The sequence below is a fragment of the Vombatus ursinus genome, unplaced genomic scaffold, assembly GCF_900497805.2.
Source record: "Vombatus ursinus unplaced genomic scaffold, bare-nosed wombat genome assembly UNPS02014818.1, whole genome shotgun sequence".
In the NCBI taxonomy this organism is placed as follows: Eukaryota; Metazoa; Chordata; class Mammalia; order Diprotodontia; family Vombatidae; genus Vombatus; species Vombatus ursinus.
The window spans coordinates 57,545,066-57,571,468 of NW_020954596.1; the positions used below are offsets into that span (position 1 = coordinate 57,545,066).

Below are 26,403 nucleotides of genomic sequence, written 5' to 3' on the forward strand. Positions count from 1 at the left end.
GCCTTTATGTACAGATGAGGAAACTGAGGCCTAGAAAGGTTAAGTGACTTTTCCATGGTTACCTGGCTAGTTAGTAGCTACAACAATGCCGGTTCTAGCATATCACCCCCAGTTGGAACACATTTCCCAATGGAACAATGCTGTAAATGGTAGTAAGGTTCTCATGCCAGCCCACAAAAATCTTTCTACTCTTTTGTTGTTGTTCAGTCATTTTTCAGTTGTGTCTGACTCTTGGTATTTTCCTGGCAAAGGTACTGGAATAGTTTGTCATTTCTTTCTCCAGCTTATTTTACAGATGAGGAAACTGGGGCAAACAGGGCTAAGTGACTTGCCCTGGGTGGCACGGCTTGTAAGTGTCTAAGGCCACGTTTGAATTCAGATCTTCCTGACCCTAGGTTCAGCATTTTATACCATTTAATCTAGCTGCCCATTTAATCTTTAATTTTTTTTTTTTTTGGCTAGGCAATGGTGTTAAGCGACTTGCCTAGGGTCACACAGCTAGTAGGTGTCAGGTGTCTAAGGCTGGATATGAATTCAGGTCTTCCTGATTCCAGGGCCAGTGCTCTATTTACTTCGCCACCTAGCTGCCCCAATCTTTAGTATTCTTGAAATATGCTGTCTATAGTACTGGAGAACCAAATTGGCAGTGTAACAGTGCTTTGGGGTGGGGTGGAACACACCATCTTTAATCTCCATTTTTGTTGCTGAGATAGTTCTAGGTGATATTGTGAAATGACAGCAATTTTTAAAAGAAGAATAAAAATACAACGAAAAGAAGTAAGGATATAATCACACTATGGCATTTCTAGAGATTCTATTCTTGTGCTGGCTCAAGAGAGGGGAGAGGGAGAAAGCAGACACCTCCAGCTTTCTCCAGGATTCTCCACCATAAAGGCTCAGCAGTATTGGACCAGAAGTGAAATTATAACAACACATTGAAATCACCATTGGTTAAACTGATGCTTAGCCTAATTAGATAATGTGACATTGGTCAAAAGAAGGTGAAGGGAATGGTCTTCTTCCATAATTTTGTATCTTATAATTACTGCAGGGATCTCATAAGTACAAAATTCCATGGAGATAAAGCTGGAAATGTAATTTGGGGCCAAATCACAGAAGATCTTTGTTGGCCAAATGGCTATAATACATTATTATTGAGAATCCACTGAAGGGTTTGGAACAGAGGACAAAAATGGTTAAAGTTCTGCTTTAGGAAGATAAATCTGGCAGTGGTGTTGTTAACAAAAATAGGAAAGTCAGTGGAAGAAGTTGATTTGGAGCAGAAGATAATGTGTTTATTTTTAGACATTTGGAGTTAGTCACACTGGTAGCTGGAAATAGATAGCAGGCAATTGGAAACACAGGACTGAAGATCAGGAGAAAGGTCAATACTGAAAATGTGAATTTGCAAGTTATCCACAAAGTGATGATGAAACGGGAACAGTTATTTAGGGTACAGAGGGTAGAAAGTAGGCAGAGAGCATAGAAGACCAGTTGGAATAGTGTAATGTCACAGAAACCAAGAGAAAAGAGAATACCCAGAAGGAGAGAGTGAACAATAGCACCGAATGCTACAAGAAGTCAAATAATTATGGGATTGCAGATTAGGAAGAGACTTCAGAGGTCATGTCGTATACACAGAGGAACTGCAATATACATCCCCCTTAGCATCTAGCATAGTACTTTGCATATAGTAGGCATTCCACGTATAGTAATAACTCATATTTCTATAGAATTTCAAGGCCTATAAAACACCTCCCAACCACTCTGTAAGGGGAATAGTACAAGTATTCTTTTCTTTACATTTAAAGAAGGAAATGGAGGCTCAGAGAAGGTGTGACTAATCTTCGAACAAGAATCTCTGCTCTGATGTGTCCAGCAAATGGTCATCCATCCTACTGAGAAGGAACCTACTATTTCCCAAGGTCACTCGTTCAACTTCTGAATATCTCTCGTTGTTGGATAATTTGTGCTTTTTTCTTGTTGTTTAGTTGTTTCCATTCTATCTGATTCTTTGTGACTCCATTTGGGGTTTTCTTTCAAAGATACTAGAGTGGTTTGCCATTTCCTTCTCCAGCTCATTTCACAGATGAGGAAACCAAGGCAAACAGGGTTAAGTGATTTGCCCAGGGTCACATAGCTTGTGTCTGAGGCCAGATTTGAACTCAGAAAGATGAGTCTTGATGGCTTCAGGCCCTGCACTCTATCCACTATGGTACCATCTGGTTTGTCTTCACATCAAGCCTAACTAAATCTGCCTTTTTGCACCATTAGTCCTAGTTCTGTCCTCCAGAGTCAAGCAAAACAAATCTAATCTCTCTACCACTTGGCAGTCCTTCCTATACTTAAAGATAGCTATTATTGGGGCAGCTAGGTGGTGCAGTGCATACAGCACTGGCCTTGAATTCAGGAGGACCTGAGTTCAAATCCGGCCTCAGACCAAACACTTGACATTTACTAGCTGTGTGACCCTGGGCAAGTCACTTAACCCCAATTGCCTAAAAACAACAACAACAACAAAAAACAAACAGAAAAAAAAAGATAACTCTTATGTTCCTCCTATGTTTTCTCTTAGATTAAACATCCCCAGTTTCTTTAGGTGATGCTTATATGGCATAATTTCCAGTCCCCTGACCATTGAGGATGTCCTCTGGAAGCTCTCCAGCTTATCAAAGGACTTCTGTGGCAATTAGAACAAAATAAAATAATCCGGATGAGGTTGGACCAGGGTAGAGTACTTTAGGAATATTTTCTCCTCATTCTAAATGGCTCTTATTGCAACCTAAGAGAGCATTACCTGTTTTTTTTTCTACATGTCATACTATTGACTCATATTGAGGTTGTCAGGCCTCAAGCCCTTTGTAACATGTTTTCAGACAAACTGTTGTCTAGCCACGCCTCCATCATGTTGTGCTTGTGGAGTGGATTTTTAATCATAGTTATTTCATTACATTGTGATCCACAGTTTGTGGTTGGGCATCCAATTTGTTTCCAGTGGGTTTTTTGTTATTGTTGTTGTTGTTGTTTTGTTTTGTTTTTTTGCTTCCAGCAAAAGTATGGCTAAAAAAGTTTAGATATGGGTCCTTTCCTTCTTTTTTGTTTTTCAACCTCTTTGGTATATGAGCCCAGCCATGGGGTCAGTTGGTAAAAGAGTAAAGACGGTTTAATCATTTTCCTATTATAATTGGAAAATGGCTCCCAAAATGGTTGGATCAATGCGGTGCAGTCAGCATGACTATCTTCCCCCATCCCACTGACATTAACTGTTTCTATTATCTTGGCCAATTCGTTGGGTATGAGGGAAAACCTCAGAGTTAGTTCAGTTTGCATCCTTGCTCATTTTCCACTGCTTCCCTACACATATCATATATATACCCTACACACACACATACACACACACACACACACACACATATATCATATATATACACTACTGCTTCCCTACACATATCATATATATACCCTACACACACACACACACACACACACACATATATGTCATATATATACACTACTACTTCCCTACACATATCCTACATATACCCTATAGTGCAATTTACAAAGCACTTGCTTCATAACAACCCTTTGAGGTAGTAACAACAACAACTTACATTATGATAGTAATTTACATTTTATCCCACAACAGCCTGATGAGTTAAGTAGAGATAATATTCTTATGCCCACTTTATAGATAAGAAACTGAGGCTCAGAGAGGTTAAGTGACTTGCCCACATCCCTGTTAATTAAGTATCAGAGCCAGGACTCAAGCAAAGGACTTAGACCCAATGTACAGAATCAGCACTAGACAAGACAAGACAACTAGACCGGTTGGAACAAAACAAGTAGATGTGGAGGAAATCTGTGTTGGAAATGATAGTCTAAAAGCATCAACGGATTGATCCTCAAGATTTCTGACAAAGGAGAAGCTGCTAAATGACGGGAGGAAAAATGGATTGTATTATTCTCAAAAAAAAATACATCATGACTAATGTGAAAATATATTTAATATGAATGCATAAGTAGAAGCTTTATCAGATTGCATGCCATGTTGGGGAGGGGGGAGAAAATTTAAAACTCAGAATCTTATGGAAGTGAATGTTGAAAACTAAAAATAAATAAAATTTTTAAAAAAGGGTGACCAAAGAGTTTGTCAGTAACTGTCAACCTCTATATCTTTGTCTGTAAAATCTCTTTGAGAAACCTCTACAGATATATTGAGGATATACTTGACGAAAACATGAGAAGAGGTGGGGTTCCACTAATGATTTTTCACAGCAGACCCTATCCTTACAGTCATACAATTGACTGAAAGATGTTGTACAGAATACAAGTTCCAGCTGGGTTGTGTTTGTTGATTAAAAAAAAAAAACAACATCCAAGCTGCTCCCTGAAAAAACAAAACACTTTTTAATATGGATATTATTCCAGTGTTGTTGTATGTCTGTGAATTGTGGAACACCCTGATTTCCCAAGAATCACTATTGTGGATTACTTAAGGGTATTAGGCAGACCCATGGTGGGGGTAAGTGAGCTGCAGTACCTTCCCAGCAACGACTTACTCTCGAGAGGTGGCATAAAACGATCACAGAATTAGAGCTCTAGACTGAGAAGGCACTTAAGTGATCTCCTCCAAACCTCTCATTTTACAGATGATGAAACTGAGGCCCAGAGAGGTAACTTGACTTGCTTGAGGTCTCAAAAGTACTTGATGCCATTCAGGGAATACATGAATATAGTCAATAACTATTCATTAAGTGCCAGGTACCTTGCTAAGTGTTAGGAACACAAAGAAAGGCAAAAAAAAAAAAAATTTCCTTATCTCAAGGAGCTCATAGTCTAGTGGGGAAGACAACAGGCAAACAATTCTGTAGGAACAAGATAAATAAGGATTGATTAGAGATAATCAACAGAGGGAAGGGATTAGCATTAAAGGGCATGAGAAAGGCTTCCTGTAGAAGGTGATATTTTAAGTAGAATTTAAAGAAAGTCAGGAAAGCCAGGAGATGGGAATGAGGAAAGAGAGTTCCAGGTGTGGGAGAGTCAACGAAATTGCCCTGGTGTCAGGAAATGGGATTTTTGGGGCAAGGAACAGCAAGGAAACTAGTGTCACTGGATCACTGAACGTGAAGGGTGAAGTTGTAAGAAGACTGAAAAAGTAGGGAGGGCAAGTTATAAAGGGCTTTGAATGCCAAAGAGAGGATTTTATATTTGACCTTGGAGGTGATAGGTAACCACTGGAGTTTATTGAGTTGGGGGTGGTAACATGATCAGACCTACACTTTAAGAAGACCACTTTGATTGTCAAATGGAGGATAGACTGGAGTGGGAAGAAATTTGCAGCAGAGAGACCATAGAGTAGATTATTGCAATAGTCTAGACATGGGGAGATGAAGGTGTGCACTAGGATGCTGGCAGTGTCAGAGGGAAGAAGAGGCATATTTGAGAAATGTTACAAAGGCAAAATTGATAGGACTTAGTAACAAATTTGATGTGTGTGTGTGTGTGTGTGTGTGTATAAGAGTGAGGAGTTCACAATGATACCCAGGGTTGGGAAGATGGTGGTACCCTTGACAGTAATACGGAAGTTAAGAAGAGGATAGGGGTTTTTTGGGGGGAAAGATAATGAGTTTAGTTTTGGAGTTTAAGATGTCTTTGGGACACCCAGTTTGAGATGTCAGAAAGGCAGTTGGAAATGGGAGACTGGAGGTCATCAGAGAGGTGAAAAGAAAAGAAAAGAAATGGGGAAAAGAAGGTGGCTCAGTCATGTTCTAGGAAATGAGGATAATGGATAGACAGCTTGAGTGCTGCACTGGTGCCCACTCAGTGTTAAAAGACCTGAAGGAAGGCTTGTAGGGCATCAGGCAGATCTTTTATGGAAACATTAGAAAAGGACATGAACAAGGGTTACACTGGGTAAGAAAATGAAGATGGATCTATGGTCTGTACCACTGGATGGAGTACCTACATTGTTACGGTCATGAATCCATAAAAGTAGTGAAATATAAGTTCCCATTAGCATCTAGCATGGTACTTTGAATATCGAAGCATTCTGTATATAATTGTAACTGACATTTCTATAGCATTCTAAGGCTTACAAAATACCTCACAACCACCCTCTGAAGTGTGTAGGATTTTTTTTCTCCATGTTCAAACAAGGAAATGGAGGCTCAGAGAAGGTGTGACTTGCTCATAATCCCACAGCTAGCAAATGTTGGAGATCCAATCTCCAAGGCCAGTGCTCTTTCAACAACTCCACACTGCTCCTTGTTGAGTAAAGGAATGAATGACAATGGTTATATCTCAGATGACTGAAGTTGAAAATTAAGTTGAGCCCCCTACTCTTCCTTTGAGTTGGCTAGATTGTGCACCTGTCAACACCTGTGTCCCTGGACAGCCTTTATTGAATACACGTTCCCCAGTAGCTATTTAAAAAAAAATTCCTAGCAACAGCTGGTTTAAATTCTCCTACTCACTTTTGCTAACATATTAGTTATCTTTCTTTGTTAGAGAGGAGTAGATTGGGTGGGGTGACCCCTTAAAGCTGGAGAGTCTTAATCTTTTCTGTGTCATGGGCTCCTTTAGCAGACTGGTGAAACCTATGGACAAAGAATGTTTTTTAAGTATGTAAATTAGATACAGAGGATTACAGAGGAAACCAATTATATTGAGATAGTTATCAAATTTTTTTAAGTTCAAAGAGCCTAGGTAAAGAACTCCTGCCTTAGAATAATTTTTTACCCTTTAAAACTACTTTTAATCCTTGAAAGTCTTGATAATTCACTGCCATGCATTGACTGCAGAAGACTTTTTATGGATGTCTTCTCTTTCTTCCTTTTATTGAACATTAGTGAAGGGAGTATTAATTACTTGTTAAAACTGAAATAGGGAAAGCAAAATATGCTTTCATTTCTGTGCTACAATATGCAAAAATTTGATGACCCCAGCAAGCCTTAACCTCAGAGCTCTTTGGCCATGGTAAAATTAAAAATAGCAAGGTTCTTTTTAAAAAAAATTTCCTCAATTATATGTAAAAACATTTTTAATATTCATTGTTTTGTTTTTTTTAGTTTTGAGTTCCAAACTCTATCCTTCCCTCTCTCCCTCTCCTCCCTCCTCCCTGAGATGGTAAACAATCTGATACAGGTGATACATTAGCAATCATGTAAAACATTTCCATATTAGTCATTTTGTAGAATAAAACTCCAACAAGAAAGAAAGAAAGAAAGGCGAAGGAGGGAGGGAGAGAGAGCAAGCGATAGTACACTTGAGTGTACTTCAGATGCCATCAGTCCTTTCTCTGGAGGTGGACAGCATTTTTCATCATGAGTCCTTTGGGACTGTCTTGGATCAATGTATTGCTGAGAAGAGCTATCATTCACAGTGTTCATTGTACAATATTTCTGTTACTGTGAAGAGTGTTCTTCTAGTTCTGTTCACTTAACTCTGTATCAGTTCATGTAAGTCTTTCTAGGTTTTTCTGAATCATCCTGCTCATCATTTCTTACGAGCACAATAATATTCCATTACAATCATATACTACAACTTGTTCAGCCATCCCCTAATTGATGGGCTTCCCCTCAATTTCCAATTCTTTGCCACCACAAAAAAAGGCTGCTATAAATATTTTTGTACAAGTAGTTTCTTTTATACCTAAAGGGCTATAAAAATGTGCATACCCTTTGACCCAGCAATAGCACTTCTAGGGCTATATCCAAAAGAGATCATACAAATGGGAAAAGGACCCACATGTACAAAAATATTTATAGCAGTCCTTTCTGTGGTGGCAACGAATTGGAAATTGAGAGGATGCCCATCAATTGGGGGATGGCTGAACAAGTTGTAGTATGTGAATGTAATGGAATACTACTGTGCTATAAGAAATAATGAACAGGCTGACTTCAGAAAAACTTAGAAAGACTTTTATGCTTTGATGCTGAGTGAAATGAGCAGAACCAGGAGAACATTGTACACAGTAACAGCCACATTGTGCGATGACTAATATTGATAGACTTAACTCTTCTCAGCAATACAAGGATCTAAGACATCTCCAAAGGCCTCAAGATGGAAAATGCTATCCACATCCAAAGAAAGAACTGTGGAGTTTGAATGCAGATTGAAGCATACTATTTGCTATTTTTTTTCTTCTGTTGTGCTCTGTCTCCTCTTTCTGGTGATTCCTCCTATTGGTTCTAATTCTTACTGACAACATCACTAATGTGAAAATATGTTTAATAGGAATGTATATGTATAGCCTGTATCAGATTGCATGCCTTCTTGGGGAGGGAGGAGGAGAAAAATTTGAAAACTCAAAAGCTTATGGAAGTGATTGTTGATAATTCAAAATAAATTAATTTAAAAAATAAAAATAAAAAGGAAAAGGAAAAACAAAAAACAAATAGGTTCTTTTCCCTTTTTCAGATTTCTTTGGGATACAGACCTAGTAGTGGTATTGCTGGATCAAAGGGTACGCACAGTTTTGTAGCCCTTTGGGCATAGCTCCAAATTGAATAGCAAGATTCTTAAAGAGTTTCTCAGGACCATCATTTTGAGAGAGAGACAGACAGACAGAGAAATTGTGTCTCTTCATAAATAACTAAGGGATCTTTTAGGCATAGGACCTTACATATGGAAAGATCATGTAGTCATTTTGCAGATAAGGAAACTAAGGCCAAGATAAAGTAATGACTAGTTCAGGGTCACATAGATAGCTCCCGGGTCTTCTTTTTTCTTATTCAGCCTTTTCCATTTTCCCACACACTATGTCTAAGTCAGGAATGAATGGTATTATAGATTTAGAGACGGGAGTGACCTTAGAGACCATCAAGTCTAATTCCTTCATCTAAGACCCGAGGTCATTCAGGCAAAAATCGTCATAGATGGTGTTTGAACCAAAGTCCTTTGATTCCAAAACCTGTTTTCTTTCCACTATACTAAATGTATTTGTGGTTCAGTCATCTTTTTAGTCATGTCCAATTCTTCATGACTCCATTTTTGGGATTTTCTTGGCAAAGATACCAGAGTGGTTTGCCATTTTCTTCTCTAGCTCATTTCACAGGTGAGGAAACTGAGGCAAACAGGATTAAGTGACTTGCCCAGGGTCACACAGCTAGTAAGTGCCTGAGGCCAGATTTGAACTCAGAAAGATGAGTCTTCCTGACTCCAGGCTCGATACTCTATCCACCTATCTGCCCAACCAATACATTAGAGAGTTATGAAACAAAGCCCTTTCTCTCCTGCCACATACTATTAGAGTAACAAGTCATTTAATCTCTCTGGACTTTAGTTTGCTCACCTATAAAATGAGGAGGAGAGGCATTGAGGTATAGTGGGTTAAGAGCTGGCTTTGGAGGCAGGAGGAGCTAGGTTCAAGTATGACCTCTGACACATACTTAAATACATAGCTGTGTATTACTGGGCAAGTCACTTAACTTCTCAGTGGCCCAGACACATCTCTAAGACGATAAATTGCATAGGTACTTCTGCATCAGAAGAAGAAATTTATTACTAAGAGCTTTCTACACTGATAAAGTCACAGGTAAAATATTTTTTAAATTGAAAATTGGGATAATAATACTTTCATTACTTATCTTCAAAACCTCTGCCCCTGTCTAATTATGGCACTTCACTTAGCACTGGGGGCCCTCACCCTAGAACATCCAATCATCCCTACAGACTTCTCAAGCTGGAATAGCCCTCTGTAAGACTCACCTCCTTCTTTCATCGATGAGTTCTTTCTGGGGCCTCCATTTTGTGGAGGGGCCCCTGGAAGACCTTCATTCTCCCCCACACTCTGTTCTCAGCTTCCATACTTCAAAACCATGCTCCAACGGTAGGTCCCATTGTCCCCCTTCACCCTCTTTCCTTCTCTCTTTTGTGCATTGACTTCCCCCATTAGAATGTAAGCCCCTCAAGGGCAAGGACTGTCTTTCTTTTTGTTTATATTTATACCTCCATGTGCACAGTGTTTGGCACACAGCAAATGCTTAATAAATCCTTCCTTCCTTTTTTTCACTTTATCTTAGATGATCTCTGAGGTCTTTCCATTTCTAAGATTCTATAAAATTCCAACATTATATTGTATCATGAATCAAACCCAAACTAAAAAGACATAATATTGATTTTTATGCTAAGGGCTAACTCCCTCAGAAAAATATAATAAATTATTCTGTGCAAGGAATGGAAATAATTCCAAGTTGTTTCCAAATGCAGATGATCTTTCATTTATATTAACTAGTCAACACACAGTTTTAAACCCATCAATCTTACAATGTATCCAAATGATCCAAAATGCAAGTTGAATGAGAAAGTGAGGATACTAGTGAGACTTGTATACCTGATATACAAGTCTGAGTTCAGTTTTGTTGATTGCAAGTAATTTTATGCATGTTAAATTTAGCATGCATTATGTCATCACTCATAAGAAATGCCTATTCTTTCTAAAAATAATTTGTAAGCATAGACTTTCAACTTTTATTGTTATTAGTCTTTAAAGTTATACATGCTAATTGATTTCATTATCTTCAATAAAAGGTTTTAAGTAAATATAGTTAAGAGTAACCAAGATTTCTGGAGGGAAAAAAGCCTATGTGCACCTTTGAATTGTATCTGGTGCCATTTGAATTTAGCTTAGTAGATTTCTTAGCAACCTTCATCAATTTAAAGGTCTGCCCCCGTGTTTAATAATATCTGACTGATACGAATGGGTTGAAAAAATAACACTACACAAATGTCAGCTGTTATTTCATTCAATGAATTCTATCAGGTAGATGCTGGGGAGTAGAAGGAAGAGCTAGACCTTTACACTTCTAAACTTGATAGTTTGTCCATTGTTTCACAGCCTTGTTTCACAACCTACATAAACAACTTTTTTTAAATTAAGTTTTTTATTGATATCTTTTGTTGTTGTTATTGTTGTTATTTTTACATCACCAAAATTTCCCCTGGTATTCCTCTCCTTACCTTTCCCAGATAACCATCCCATAGAACAAATAGTTTTTCGAATTCAATTTCAAGTTGTATCGGAAACAAGATTCACTTTTTATGATTTATGTGTATTTTGGTACAGTCTTTGACAACTTGCTGATTTCCAGAATATCTTGCAAGAACTGTAACCAGAGTTATAGCTAGCTCAAGTGAGCCAGTGGCTCCAGCTTTAATAACTTATAACTGCACTAAGACTTTTGGGACTTGTTTTGGCATCTAAAGCTCTTCACAACTTCCTACCTTTTCAGTCTTCTTGCACTTTATCACACTCTGTGGTGTAACTACATTGGCCCGTTTGCTGTTCCTCAAGCATGACACTCTATCTCTGGTCTCTGTTTTTTGCTCTGATTGTCCCCCATTCCTGAAATTGTTGAGGTCTGAGGGGTTGAGACCCCTCAAAGACCAGAGTACAGGGCGGGGTTGTCTGGAAAGAATTCACAGACTCAAGCATTCTTTAAGTCAAGTTGGCAAAAAGTTTATTGTTATACTTTTCAGCAGGCAAGGATTCTTAAGGAACCTGCAACCTTAGAGGGGTATGGTTAAAGTTTGTATAGGATACAATATAAGGAAACATGTGCCAAATATGCTAACTAGGTGATTCAGGGTGAGATTAGGGAGTGGTTAAGGAGTGGTCAGTTCTTAAAGGAATGTGCACTTTTTGTATCTATTGTGCAGGTGTTTTACCCAGAGTTCACTAGGAAAAGCCCACAAGGAGAGTCACACGGAGGTATGGTTTTAGGCCTACTATGTCACTAAGTTAACTAGCGGTCAGGGGTAACTGAGAGTTGCCCAGTCTGCCACCAGTCAATGTCTTGTTTGACAAGATTGATGAAGGGAGTATGCATAGGTCTTAGGTCTAGAATACAGATAATGAGGAGTCCAGGATGTAGATAATGAGGTAGGGCAGTAGTATAGATAGTGCAGTGGGTAAGAATATTTTTATGATCCAGCGCAAAGCCAGTTCAAACTAATAATCCCTTCAGGCACTGTTTGTAATTGCACCAGGGAGAGAGATAAGGGTCTTGCTGGGGCCCACTCATGAGTAATTGCTAGGCACAGTGTCCTTGGGCTGGGAAGAAACTGCCAGGAATAGTGTTTCTGAGGGTAGGGAGAAACATGGTCATGGAATTGGGGTTCCAGTACAAGCACCCAAGCACTCCATGACCTCTGCCTCTTGTTTTCCTGGGTGTCTGTCAAGATTTAGCTCAAATACGGCTGCAGGCAGCCTTTCCCAGTTTCTTCTGCTGCCTCTCCTCTTGAGATTACCTTCCATGTGCTCTGAATACATGTATTAAGTTCACATATATTTTATATGTACCTAGTTACTTCAATCTTGTCTTCTCCATTAGAAAATAAATTCCTTGAGGATAATCAATGCTTTTGACTTTCTATCTGTCCTCAGTATTTAGTAGAGTGCAAGGCATGTATAGTAAGTACTTAATAAATGCTCTTGACTGGCTGGCTAACTGAAGATCCTGGAAGATGTAACAAAACAGGGCAGAGATTTATATCTTGATCCACACTAAGGTTTTTCTTTTCTTTTTTTTTTTTTCTAGCTGGGCACTGAGTAGGAAGAGGGTTTTGATTTGGTTTTGATATTCTCAATAATTCTTAGAAGCTTGCAATAGCAGAACTAGATAAAACACAAGACTTAGGACCATTTACTCTAGGCCATGGAGTCAGGATCCAGGTGGCTTAGAGTGGTAAGCATTTCAGTCAAGTTTTTGGCCTTAGAGTTGAAAGGCAGAGTAGAGACATGGACCAAGGGAATATTAACCCCCACGGACCCTGCTTCTGGTGGGAGGAGGAAATATGATCTAAGGGGCAACTCCCACATTTTTCAAATGATAAAGGAGGAGGGTTACTATCTCAAATATGTATATATATACAAATATGCTAACTAGGTGATTTAGGTGATACATATATATGTATATATAGAGACATATTCAAATGTATATGTCTATATGTACATATAGACATATATATTCAAATATATGTCTATATGTTCAAATATATGTATGTATATTCAAATATATACATATTTGAGATAGTAACCCTCCTCCTTTATCATTTGAAGAGTGTGGGGCTTGCCTCCTAGATCATATTTCCTATATATATGCATATATATCTCCAAACTGTGCCTCACATCACCCTCTGATAGTTATCCAAATATAATTCTATACCCCATTGACAATTTTGAAACAAACTAGTATCTGGCTGAGAGAGATTGCTTAATTGGTATTTACATCTCCAAATTAAGGGGTTAGCAGGTCACCTGGGATTCAGCCTTATACTAGTCACTTCATTTTTTGTCATTTTCTTTTTCTGTACCTCAATTTTCTCTTTTGTGACATGAGCATAGTAATTTCTGATACGTGATTCAAACTAGGAGAAATTAGAATGAAAATTCCTCAAACTTTTTGTCTTCTGCAAAAGAACAAAAAAAATTTTGCATCTGTTGAAACTAAAGGTTTGGCACCATGATTATTACTTTTTAAAAAAAATGATTGGGGCAGCTAGGTGGCGCAGTGGATAGAGCACCGGCCCTGAAGTCAGGAGGACCTGAGTTCAAATCCAGCCTCAGACCAAACACTTGACACTTACTAGCTGTGTGACCCTGGGCAAGTCACTTAACCCCAACTGCCTTAAAAAAAACAACAACAACAATCTTCAGAAGGGAAAAGATTGCTGATGGATAGAATCCTTGAATATGGCTGGATGTGACTGAGCTGCTGGGCAGGAAAAACCTACTGTTCTGTTGGTCTTTTTTAATTTTTCTTAACCATTCAAAGGGTAAATTTGCATCAGCAAGTATTTTGTGTTACAGTATAGGAAACTGGGGCCATTAAGATTTCTACTTCTTTGTTACATGCAATGAAAACCTATCTGCTGATTTCTCCCCTTTATAGCCCTTTGGGCGGAGTTCCAAATTGTTCTCCCCACCATGCTTGGATCAGTTCACATGGAGGTTCTTATTGATGGTTCAAATAACTTGGTCAGGATGTGGTTTGCAACGCTGTATTTTACATTTTCTATAGTTTTTAAGAGTAGGCTATCAGATAGCAAACTTGGGCCTGAGGAGCTCAGCAGTATTATTGTCCTCCTCCGTGTCTCTGTATTTCTTTCTTTCTTTTTCTTTTTTTTTCTTTTTGGTAAGGCAATCAGGCTTAAGTGACTTGCCCAGGGTCACACAGCTAGTAAGTATCAAGTGTCTGAGGTTGGATTTGAACTCGGGTCCTCCTAACTCTGAGGCCGGAGCTCTGTCCACTATGCCACCTAGCTGCCCCCAGTATTTCTCATTATGGTCTATTTGAAAGGGTGCCCTGAACTAGGGTGTTCAAAGATTGGAACTCTGATTTTGGCTCTGCCACTTAGTAGGTAAATAATCCTGGTCAAATCACCCAATGTTAACAAAAATTAATTTAAAAAAATTTTGGCGGGGCTTGAAGCCAGAATACTTGGGCTTGAATCCTTCTTTGGATCCTGCACCATAGTGCAGAGTTCTGGGCCTGCAGTTAGGAAGACTGATCTTCCTGAGTTCAAATATGGCTTCAGATAACTAACTGTGTGACCTTGGGCAAGTCAGTTAACCTTGTTTGCCTGTTTCTTCATCTGTAAAATGAGCTGGAGAAGGAAATGGCAAACCATGCCAGTATCTTTGCAAAGAAAACTCCCAAAATAGGGTCACAAAGAGTCAGATACAACTGAAATGATTGAATGATAAAGACAAGGCCCCTTCCAACCCTAAATCTATGATGCGGTAGAAAGAGAATACATCCCATGCAATGGATGACCAGGCAAATACATGGAGGTACTCAGGAGGCACGCAGTAGTCTAGTTTGGCTGGAATGTGAGGTCGGTAAAGAGGAGTGGTATGAAATAAGGCCTTCAAAGATAGATAGGAACCAGTTTTCAGGGGGTTGTAAGTGCTGGGCTGTGGATTTTGTAATTTTTCCTCTGGAAGCAATAGGGAATCACCAAAAGCTTTTGAGCAGTGGAGTGATGTGTCTCCACCTGTGCCTTAGGAATAGCATTTAGGCATATGTTTGGAGGATGGGCTGGACAAGAGAGAGACTGGGAGCAGGAAGGCAATTTAGGAGGGTATTGCAGGGGCCCAGGTGAGAAAGGATAAACCCTGAACACAAGTGGTGGCTGTGTAAGTGAAGATAAGGGGACTGGTAAATGAAATACCATACAGGTAGAAGAAATAACACTTGACAACAGATTGTGTACTGGCGGTGGTAAGGAAAAGGGAAGAACCAAGGATGGTTGACCTTGAGTTTCCTGATCTGTGAAAGAGATAGCCGTAGTGGATAGAGCGTTGGAATAGGAGTCGAGAAGTCTGAGGTTCAAATCCTGCCTCTGACCCCATAGCTGTATGATCCCAGGTAAGGGGCTTTACCTTTCTGCACCACAGTTTCTTTATCTGTAAAATGAGGGGGGTTGTTAGATGGTCTCTGAAGTCCTTTCTGGCTCTAATTATAATCCTGTGACACGTAAATTAAGTATGTGAAAATGTTTTGCAAAATGTGAAGCATTGTACAAAAATAACCAAATATAATAATAATACATAGTGTAAATAATAATCAATATAAAAATTATTTAAAAAAATAAATCGAATAAACAAAAATAATTCAGGGCTTCTAAAGCATTCTGGGTTCACATTGATTCCAGGGGGCTTGACTCCAAAGGCGGCAAATCTCTCTTCCTTTGGCTTTTTGTCCCCTCCTGGATTAATCCAGGAAAGTCTTCAAGATAAAACTTAGTTACAGGGTTTCCCTTTAACGTTGGTAACTAGATCCCTTACCACCAAGCTATGTGGTGGACAATATGGGTATCAGGTCAGGAGTGGAGAAACTGTGGCCTTGAGGCCACATGTGACCTTCTAGGTCCTCAGACGCGGCTTTTTGACTGAGTCCAAACTTCATAGAATAAAAGGATTTGTTCTGTAAAACTTGGACTCAGTCGAAAGGCCACACCTGAGGACCTAGAAGGCCACATGTGGCCTCAAGACCGCAGGTTCCTCACCCCTCGTATTAGGTAAAGGACAGCTATTTATTTCTTACACCACAGAAACTTCATTAGATGCAAAGGACCCACAGGTGCATAAGAACAAATACAAGAAACAGAAAACACTCCAATAGTTCGTTACACTTATTATATGCCCCCTGGAAAGTAAAGAATCTTTGTGTGACTTCCAAGCAGATATTTCACACTTTCCTAGGGCCTGCACTATTTGACTAACTCACAATGTCCAGGTCTCCTGGCCAGCCAGGCTATGATATTCTTTAGTCCTTCAGGTGCTGGCTGACCCTGGTAGTGGTCTTCTTCTCCTATGCTGGGATCCTGACTTCTGTAATTCCAAAAACTGAGGAAGCACTAAGGCTAGAAACTTTCATTTCCCAGGGGCATCAGTTACCTGATTCAGAAAGCAGCATTCATGGACTATAGGTCCAGTCCTACTATAAGCCACCATTTCTATTGGGTAGTTTGGGAAAAGGGAAGAGAAATCTCCCCGCCCAATCCAAGGGAAAGAAAATACTAGAAAAGGGTCTCAAGGTAGAGGAGTCTCCTGAGAGAAAAGTCCCTCACTCTTAAAGGCCACGAAGGTGGAAGGGTCGTCCAACAACAATCTGTACCCCCAAATCAGTCCCTAATCATCCTAGAAAGGTGCACACCCTTCAGCAAGGGACTAGAGCTCACAACTAGCTCCTCACAGGTATTCCAGGCTAACAAAGACCCACATTCTGTAATTACACCAAGTGGATTGGGGGATCTGTAAACCCAAGCAGGGGTTCCCCTTATCACCCCTGGTACTTAAACAAAAATATGCCATTATTATTTTTATAAAATAAGGTAATTAATATTGGAATCAGAGATCTAGAATTGGAAGAGACCTCAGAAGTCATCTAATCTAAACCCTCGTTTTACAGGTGAGGCAACTGAGTCCCAGGGAAGTTAAGTGATTTGTCCATGGTCACATGCCTTTGGTATCATTTAAGAGAAGGTCTGGCTCCAGAAACAGAGTTTCAAATCCATCTTCAGACACTTACCAGCTGTGTAACTCTAGCAAGTCACTTAATCTCTGCCTGCCTCAATTTCTTCAGCTGTAAAATGGGGATAATCATAACACCTGCCTCCCAAAGTTGTTGTGAGGGTCAAATAAGAGAATAATTGTAAAGCCCTTAGCACAGTACCTGGCACTTTGTAAATGCTTGTTTCCTTCTCTGGACGTCTTCATTATTATCACATAACTCTAATGGGAACTAATACTTAGTTGCCTGTGTGAAAATGCCGAGTAACCAAATAACATTGTTGTACATCATCTTTAGGCTGCTTCTAGGTAGTGTGATGTATAGAGTGATGAACCTGGGATCAGGAAGACCTGAGTTCAAATTCAGCCTCAAATTAGCTGTGTGACCCTGAGCAAGTCACTTAAGCTGTTTGCCTCAGTTTCCTCATCTGCAAATTGGGGACGATGATAATAATAACACCTACGTCTGGGTTGTTGTGAGAATCAAATGAGATAATAATTGTAAAGCACTTAGCATAGTGTTGGGCACATTCTGAGCACTATATAACTGTTAGTTATTATTATTATTATTAACTGAATTCAGACCCCAGTTTTCTACTCACCTCACAAGAAAGGGCATGAAGGAGATTCTATCCCAGCCATATCTTATGGAGTCTTTCAACATCTTTTGTGTTTATTTTTAGGTATTTCAGAATCTGAGGATTCATTTTAGGAAAAATGCTTCTTCTTGTTCTTCAGATACAGTACATTTCATTAAACCCAATCTGGAGCTGTCAGACTGCCAACAAAGTGATATTGATGTTAAGTTTCATAGCAACACTTGATGATTATACAGGTAAGTGTGCACCTAATCGGCCTGGGTATTTATTTTCCTCTCTTGCATATTCCTCACCCTTTATCCCTCTACCCCAAAACACCTCACTTTAAGGAGAAAATCTACACAAATATTTTCTTTGGGTTTTTCCTCTTCTTTCCCCCCACCCCTTGCCACTACCACACACATAGCCCCTATCCTCCCCCTACTGTCTCTCTCTGTCTCTTCTCCCTTCTCTCCTTCCCTGCTTCTCTCTCTTCCTCCCTCCTCTGTCTCTGTTTGTCTGTCTGTCTGTGTCTGCTTTGAAATAGGTATAGCTCCTGGGGCTTGTGATAGAAGTTTCTATAAGCAGAAGGCCCACTGTCTTTGCCAGGATGGACAGAGTGTTAAAAATTAAGGAGTAGTCTCTTGCTTATTTTTTTTTTTAGGCAATTGGGGTTAAGTGACTTGCCCAGGGTCACACAGCTAGTAAGCGTCAAGTGTTTGGTCTGAGGCCAGATTTGAACTCAGGTCCTCTTGACTTCAGGGCCAGTGCTGTATCCACCGCACAACCTAGCTACCCCTAGTCTCTTGCTTATTGTTTGGGGTAGGGGAAGAGAAGAATTACACACTACACAATTCTCAGTGCTCCCAATTCTCCCTCCTTCTTATTCCTGGACTGAGTTTTTCTGGGTTGCAATTGCTGTCATGCCTCTCATACTAGGGAGAATTCATAGGTAATGAGCTAGAATTGTGCCAACTGCCTAGCCCTCTCTCTATGAGTCAAAAATGCTAACATCCCAAATATGAAACTTAAAAGGAAAGGAAATCCTAAATTTAAATACTACCTCTCATAATTTTGTAAACCACCTCTCGCTTTCAAATATATACAGATCTTCTTTTCCCCCTCCACCAATAGTTCTTCATTTTGCTGCATCGTGGACCTCTTTGGCAGTCTGGTGAAATCTGTGGACCCCTTCTCAGACAATGTTTTTAAACAATGGAAGGAAATCCCAAAATTCAGTTAAAGGTTAATGAAAATAAAGTTGCAATTTTCCCCCCTCCAACTTCATGGAACTCCTGAAATCTGAACAGGCACTTAAAGTGTCTGTTGACCCTAGGTTAAGAACTCTCGTTCTAGACTAACTTGATTAATTTTTAAAAGAAAGGCAAAATGTCAGTAGAGTCTAATCAGGATGATAAATCTACAGCTGGAAGAGACCCTGGAGGTTCATTAATTCAGGCTCTTATTTACATCAAAGAAACTATGTCTCTTAAAGGTACAGCGACTTGCCCAGGGTCACACAGGCATTAAGTTGTGAATTTGAGATGTAAACCCAAGTCTTCTGACTCCGCCTCTCTTTTCACTATATTATTCTGCCTTCCTAATTGACTTTTTCACTTGATTGCTCTCTAACTCCCTTTTTTTTTTTTCGGCCAAAGACAAGGTTTATTAGAGATCAGACATATTGCAGTGGCTAGATTTTAAGAATCTGAGCACCTTAATAGAGACAAGATGGACCTTATATACAGAAAGACTGGAGGGGAGATCTAAGGAGGATCTGGATGGGAGTGGCCAGTAAGCTGGGGTGAACAGAATGCCAGGGACCTGAACCAAATGGCCCAGGGAGAATGGAGTCTAGATAAGATTAAGGGTGGGAAGCGGCCAGAGGCTATCGGGAGGTAACAGAACAGTATAGGGAGATTGGACATAGCCACAATGAAAGGCCAGTTGATAGGATTATAGCCTTGGTTGAAAGCCAGAGATTTGGCCAGGTAGAAAAGTCCAGGGTTTTTCCTTTTGGGGGTTCCAGATCCCAAAGACATGATCTTTTCCTTTTAGGGGTTCAGATTCCATCCCCATCATTCCCCCCCTCAAACAAAGGGGACCCAAATTCTTTTGGGGTAAGGGACAAAGGTCTTGGCTTCTGAAACTGCTTCCTGCTGGCAAGGGGCATAGAGCTGTCCCTGCCTCAAGGGGGTCCCAAAGATGTTCACTGGAACCGAGCACAGGCTGCATTCAGGGGATGTTGTAGGGGACATTGGCTGGTACCCACTGTTTGCTACCAGCAGTAGGTAAATGGTCTGTAATCCAAGTTCAGAGGCTAGCTTCTTTACCTTAAGCAGGATGTGCTGAACCCGGATGATGCTTCCAGGCAAAGGTTGCCCCAGGGCCCATGGCCATTGCCAATGGGGCCCATGCTATAGAGGTGAATTCAGAGGTAGGGGCAGGGGAAGGTGAAACTCTCCTGTCCTATGAGAGGGGTTAACAAATATGTCTTGACTCAAGGGAAGGGAGTGGGAGAAAGGAGTGACCAGGGTTGTAAGGAGGCGTTTCAAAACTCCTTAATGATCAGTCACAAAACTTTCAGAATCTGCTAAGATGTTTTTAGCTGTTCTAACGTTTCCCTGTAACCTCCATGAAGGAGGATTAAGGGGTGTAGGGGGAAGGCAGTAAGTAAGCCTCAGGGAACCAAAAAGCACCTGCAGTTTTCCCAATTATCTAGCACGGAGAGAACTGATGGAATTAGGCATACTGGATAGGTCATCTGCCCTTGTCCTTGGTACTGTGGAAGCTGTACCCAGGTTCATGGACTTGCACCAAACCAGTGGACTGAGAGCCTGAGAGCATCAGGCCTTATAACTGTCTGCCCGAAAAGCACCTCCAAGCTTTGCTAGATGCCTGGAGAGTTACCCTAACTGCAGGGCAAGAAAGAAGAGGGGGAGGCTTACATACCTTCCAGTCTTGGGTGGAGAAGAACTTGGAGTTAGGTAGCTCCCCCGTATGGGCCACCAAAATGTTGAGGTTTAAGAGTTTAGGGGTGCTAGGACCCCAAAATATTGAGAGCAAGGGACACGGTCCTTCCCGAATGAATTTGACCCAAGCCTTCCTTCAGCTAAAGACAAGGTTTATTTGAGATCAGCCATATTGCAATGGCTGGGTTTTAAGAATCTGAGCTCTTGGCTAGATTATGAGAATCTGAGCCACTCTCTAACTCTTAGTGAGTCAATGTCCTTAAGTAAATGGGTAGAGGTAAAACCCTTTTTCTGACACGGACTAAAATCTTGATACACCTTAGTAGTATGTAAGTTCCTAAGACTAAAATAATGCATTACCTGGTGGCCAACCTTCTGGTGGCATAGCAGAGGTGTCAAACTTGTGGCCCACAGAACACCCAATGCATCCTGAACCAGATTAAAATGCACTTGGGAAATGTTTAACAAAATAAATTAAAATATAATACAACATAATTAATGTTAATTTGTGGTTTTCTAAGTCAATATGCTGCTCTGAGGGAGCTGTTTCTATTTGAGTTTGATACCACCGGCATAGAGGATAGAATATGACTTGGGGTCAGGAAGACCTGTGTTCAAATCCTACCTCACTTACTAGATGTGTGGCCTCTCTGGGTCTCAGCTTCCTCATCTGCAAAATAAAGGGGTTGGACTGGATGACCTCTATTTAAGGTCCTTCCAGCTCTAAATTTAAGACCCTATGATTTTATTGTGATAAGTCTCTCAGAACGGAGCAAAGCTGGTTCTTGGATAAGAAATATGGAGTCTGCTTCTGTGGTTCTTTGAAATATTTCCGGCTTACTGGGACCTACCAGACCTCATCCTCTCCTAGCTTAGCCCTCCAAAATTCAGAATTATCTCCACGCCCCAACAAAGCATTGGGGGAACATGGCAGAGGAGTGCCTAAACAAATAACTGCAATGCCAAGTGGATCTTCAAGGGCATAAGAAAGGTACAGATACAGAGAAATAAGAGTTCTGAGGAAGAAAAGGGAATTTCTGGTGGGGAGAGGGGTTATGTGGCCCATGGAGATGGATGGACAATTTCAAAATGTGGAAATATGAGTAAGGAAGTAACCAGATTATTTGTTATTGAGTCGATTCAGTCATATCTGACTCTTCTTGACCCTTTTTGGGATTTTCTTGGCAAAGATACTGGAGTGGTTTGCAATTTCCTTCTCGAAACTCATTTTACAAATGAGGAAATTGAGGTAAACAGGGTTAAGAGACTTGCCCAGGGTCATACAGTCATTATGTCTGAGGCCAGATTTGAACTCAGGAAGATGAGTTTTCTGACTCCAGGCCTGGCACTCTATCCACTGTGCCACCTAGTGGCCCCAAATATTACATGACTTGTTCTGTAATTGGAAAGCTGTGAAATCCCAATTTGATGCTTTCTTCCTCAGGTGACTCAGGTCAGTGACCTTGGGAGTTTATCAATCAATAAATCAGTAAACATTTATTAAATATTTGATACGTTCCAGGCACTGTGCTAAGCACTGGGAATTCAAAAAGAGGCAAAAACCAGTCTCTGCCCCCAAGGAACTCAGAATCTAATATTGTTAATCTTCCATGGCTGCAACCTGGGATAGCATTAAAAAAGAGAGAGAGAGAGAGAAATCAGTGAAAGGGAAACTTCTTTAGATCTTCTTGGGAGTCTTGGGTTTTAAACACTAAGTTTAACTGCTTCTCTGAAATGTTAAAAACTAACTTTCAAATGTCTAGAAGCAAATTTAAGACTTACGGTAGGCAATGGAAACATCAGCAATGGAAAATAAGACACCTCCATTACAAAATTTATAGCTCTTATCTTTTTCCCTTTCTCTTTCTGAGAAAAAAAAAAAGACTGTTTTTATTAGACTAGTGCAGGGGTGGGGAAATCTTCTGCCTTGAGGCCACATGTGGCCCTCTAGGTCCTGAAGTGTGGCCCTTTGACTGAATCTAAACTTCACAGAACAAATCCCCTTAATAAAAGGATTTGTTCTGTAAAACCCATCATATGTGTGAAGTCATACAAAACACATTTTCATATTAACTAGGTTGCAACAGAAAAAAAAGGAAAAAAAATAAAGTGAAAAAATATGCTTCAACATGTACTCAGGGTTCATCAGTTCTCTCTCTGGAGGTAAATAGCATTTTTCATCATGAGTCCTTTGGAATTGTCATGGATCATAGTATTGATCAGAGTAGTTAAGTCCTTCACAGTTGATCATCCTTACAATATTGCTGTCATTGTGTACAATGTTCTCCTGGTTCTGTTCACTTCACTTTGCATCAGTTCATGTAAGTCTTTCCAGGTTTTTCTAAAAGCTTCCTTCTTGTTATTTCTTATTGCATTCCATCATACTCATATACCACAACTTGTTCATCCATTTGCTAATTAATGGACATCTCCTCAATTTCCAAATCTTTGCTGCCGCAAAAAGAGCCACTGTAAATATTTTTGCACACATATATCCTTTTCCTCTTTCTTCTATCTTTTTGAGATATTGCTGGTATTGCTGGGTCAAAGGGTATACCCAGTTTGATAGCCTTTTAGGTATAGTTACATATTGCTCTCCAGAATGGTTGGATGAGTTCACAACTCTACCAATAGTACATCTGTGTCTCAATCTTTCCATATTCCCTCCAATCTTGGTCATTTTCCTTTTTTGTCATATTAGCTGATCTGGTAGGTGTGAGGTATACCTCAGAGTTGTTAACATGCATTTCTCTAATTGTTAGTGATTTAGAACATTTTTATATGACTATTGGGGCACCTACATGGCACAGTGGATATAATGGACCTGAAGCTGGGAAGACTCATCGTCCTGAATTCAAATTTGGCCTCAGACACTTACTAACTGTGTGGCCCTGGGCAAGTCACTTAACCCCGTTTGCCTCTCAGTTTCTTATCTGTCAAATGAGCTATAGAAAGAAATGGCAAATCATTTCAGTATCTTTGCCAAGAAAACCCCAAGTGGGGTCATAAAGAGTCGGACACAACTGAAACAACTGAACAACTGAATTGATAGCTTTGATTTCTTTGTCTGAGAAGTGCCTGTTCATAGTCTTTGACCATTTATCAATTGGGGAATGGCTCATATTTTTATAAGTAAAATCTTTTTAAAAATGCCTTTTAAGCCTAATTTTTTTTTTGACCCTGTGATTTCAGCAATAAGCAAACCTTCCACCAGTCTCAGAGAATTTCCTGGGGCACTTAGAGCTGATACTGTGCATATTTACATGTTTAGGATTTGATACCTAAGCTTGATTCATGGGTGTTTGTTTCATCATGAGATCCCTGGTTGCTAAAATGTTTGCTTTCTTGTCTGTCTCACCTTTCTGATTTTATTCAATTATCTATAATCAGCATTAGTTAAAAGGTTACAATAAAACAGCTAAGGATATAAAAGGACATCATGTACCTTGCTGAGACAGACCAGCAATTAACATCCTACGTGACTGGGCACTTTCTTTTTTGGCTAGGTAATGAAGTTAAGTGACTTGCCCAAGGTCACACAGATAGTAAGTGTTATGTGTCTGAGGCTGGATTTGAACTTAGGTCCTCCTGAATCCAGAGCCAGTACTCTGTCCACTGCGCCACTTAGCTGCCCCATGACTTGGTGCTTTCAATGATGAGTTGTAAACCAACTAATAGCCAACTTTTCAGTCACATAATCAATTTCATCAATCTCTATAGATCCCTTCAGTGACTGAATACACACATTACTTGAGAAACAACATGGACAGCATAGTAGATGAATGGGTTTTCTTTTTTCTTCTTATTACCTTAGGGTTCTGAAGAACACAGTTTGTGAAACAAACTCTACTGTCTAATATAAAGGAGTCCCTGCTCACCCGAAATAACTTAAAGCTTAGAGCTGAATATATATAGGCAGTTTGCACTTTTTGTCACGTTGTTGTTTGGACATTTCAGTCATGTCCAACTTCTTGTAACCCCGTCCGGGGTTTTCTTGGCAAAGATACTGGAGTGGTTTGCCATTTCCTTCTCCCACTCATTTTATAGATGAGAAACTGAGGCAGATAAGGTTAAGTGACTTGCCTAGGGTCACGTAGCTAGTAAGTATCTGAGGCCACATTTGAACTCAGGTCTTCCTGACTCCAGGCCTCGTGCTCTATCCACTGTGTCACTTAGCTGCCTGTTTTTATGATGATGGCTTCCTAAAAACAGCAGTCAAAAACCAGCTGGATAAAGCATATCACATTTTCCCATAAATTGGGGGTTGTTTTCCTGAACAAGGACCTGGAATTGAAAAAAAACATAAATGTGACCATGTTGCAAAATGTTACAGAAGCAAACATATGACATCTATAAATTTGTATAATATTTTAAAATAGCAGAGTAATGCTCTTAGTCCTGTTAAATAGACCATTACACATTGATCATACATGGTGGTTAAGTGTACATAAAGTATATATACTTTAATGCTTATCAAGATTATATTTTATGGTACAGTCAAGCACCTAGTAAGTATTAAAGTATCATGTTATAAATGTGTTTTCTCTAACCTTATTGTTTTGGCTACAGCAAATATTAAATATTTAATTACTAATACTTTCACTTGCCTCCTTAATACTAGAAAGGTGTTATAAGGATGACATAGCCTATTTCTCTATAAAAAGCTGACCAGAGAAATTTGAAATGATACTTTTTTTTTTGTTTTGGAAAATTTCCCTGTTGCAAGCAGAAGCCTGGAAAATAATAAGACCTGATCTCAAGCTGGGGTCAATCTTAAAAACAAAAACCACCATTTTAGCAGCTAAATATTTGAAGGCCTCACTAGGGGCTTTAGTTGTAGGGATTTGGAGAAAAGTCTTCCTTGAATCCAGACTTCTTGTTTTTCCTTTTTTTTTTAAAAAAAAATTGCTTGTCTTCTTTCCTCTTCCCTTCAAACAGAATCAAATGGAAAGAAATCACAACAGGGATGTGTAGAAGTGGGGAAGGAAGGTCAATCACTGTTTGTCACCTTTGATTGTGGGGGGAGAGGAATTTTTTGGTTGATATTACTGACATGAGCCTCAGGATTTTTATAACATTGGTTAGCAAAGTCACTTTTGTCTCTATGTATCACATATTTAAAGTAGGAAGGAATGGTTGTCCCTTCTTTCAGTCACTGGGAGGGGTCAAAAGTAGAGCCTGTAGCAGAATCATTGAGTGAATGAGTAAAGGTAATGAAGAGTGAAATATAGTATGTGTTAAATTAGATGGTACAGTTGATGAAATTATTCAGCAATCACACTGCTTTTTCATGTAGAAAGAACATCTTCATTTGGTACTTTCTGCTGAATAGGAAGTATCCCATCAGCAGTTCCAAATTAGAGTGAGTGCTGTGGACCCAAGGGCTCTGGATGGCACAGCTATAACTATCAGATTTCAAGCTGTGTCAAGACACTCACCAAATCGTTTTCTTATAGACCAATTCATTTGGGGAGACCCTAGGACAATGAGTGCCCCATAAATTGTTCCTGATAGAAGTTCTCCACAATGACTGGTACATCAAGAGTCTTCTGCTGGGAAGATCAGGGAGTGGGGGGAGCTTTGGCAAAAAACTCACCTGGAGTTCGGCTGGTAGCGGGGTGGTGAGAAGAAGTGAGAAGTCTCATAGATTATAATCCTCGGGGGTGGGTTTTGAACCCAGGCCTCTGACTCCAAAGTCAATACTGTCTCCCATTTCAGAGGCATAGTGGGAAAAACAGCTGTTCAGACAGTCTAGATGCCTATGTTCTCATTCTAACTTGACCATTAATTAGCTGTGTAGCCTTGGGAAAATCACAACTTCCCTGGGTTTCTTCTC

The 26,403-nt window shown here is 39.8% G+C and overlaps 1 protein-coding gene across 1 annotated transcript in view; it reads left to right on the forward strand.

Moving 5' to 3' along the window:
• Window positions 1–26,403, forward strand: part of CWH43 (cell wall biogenesis 43 C-terminal homolog) — a 115,193-nt gene that overhangs the window by 9,222 nt on the left and 79,568 nt on the right. Inside the window, 1 exon segment of the mRNA XM_027836618.1 lies at window positions 17,701–17,852. Coding sequence (XP_027692419.1) covers window positions 17,701–17,852 — 152 coding nt within the window.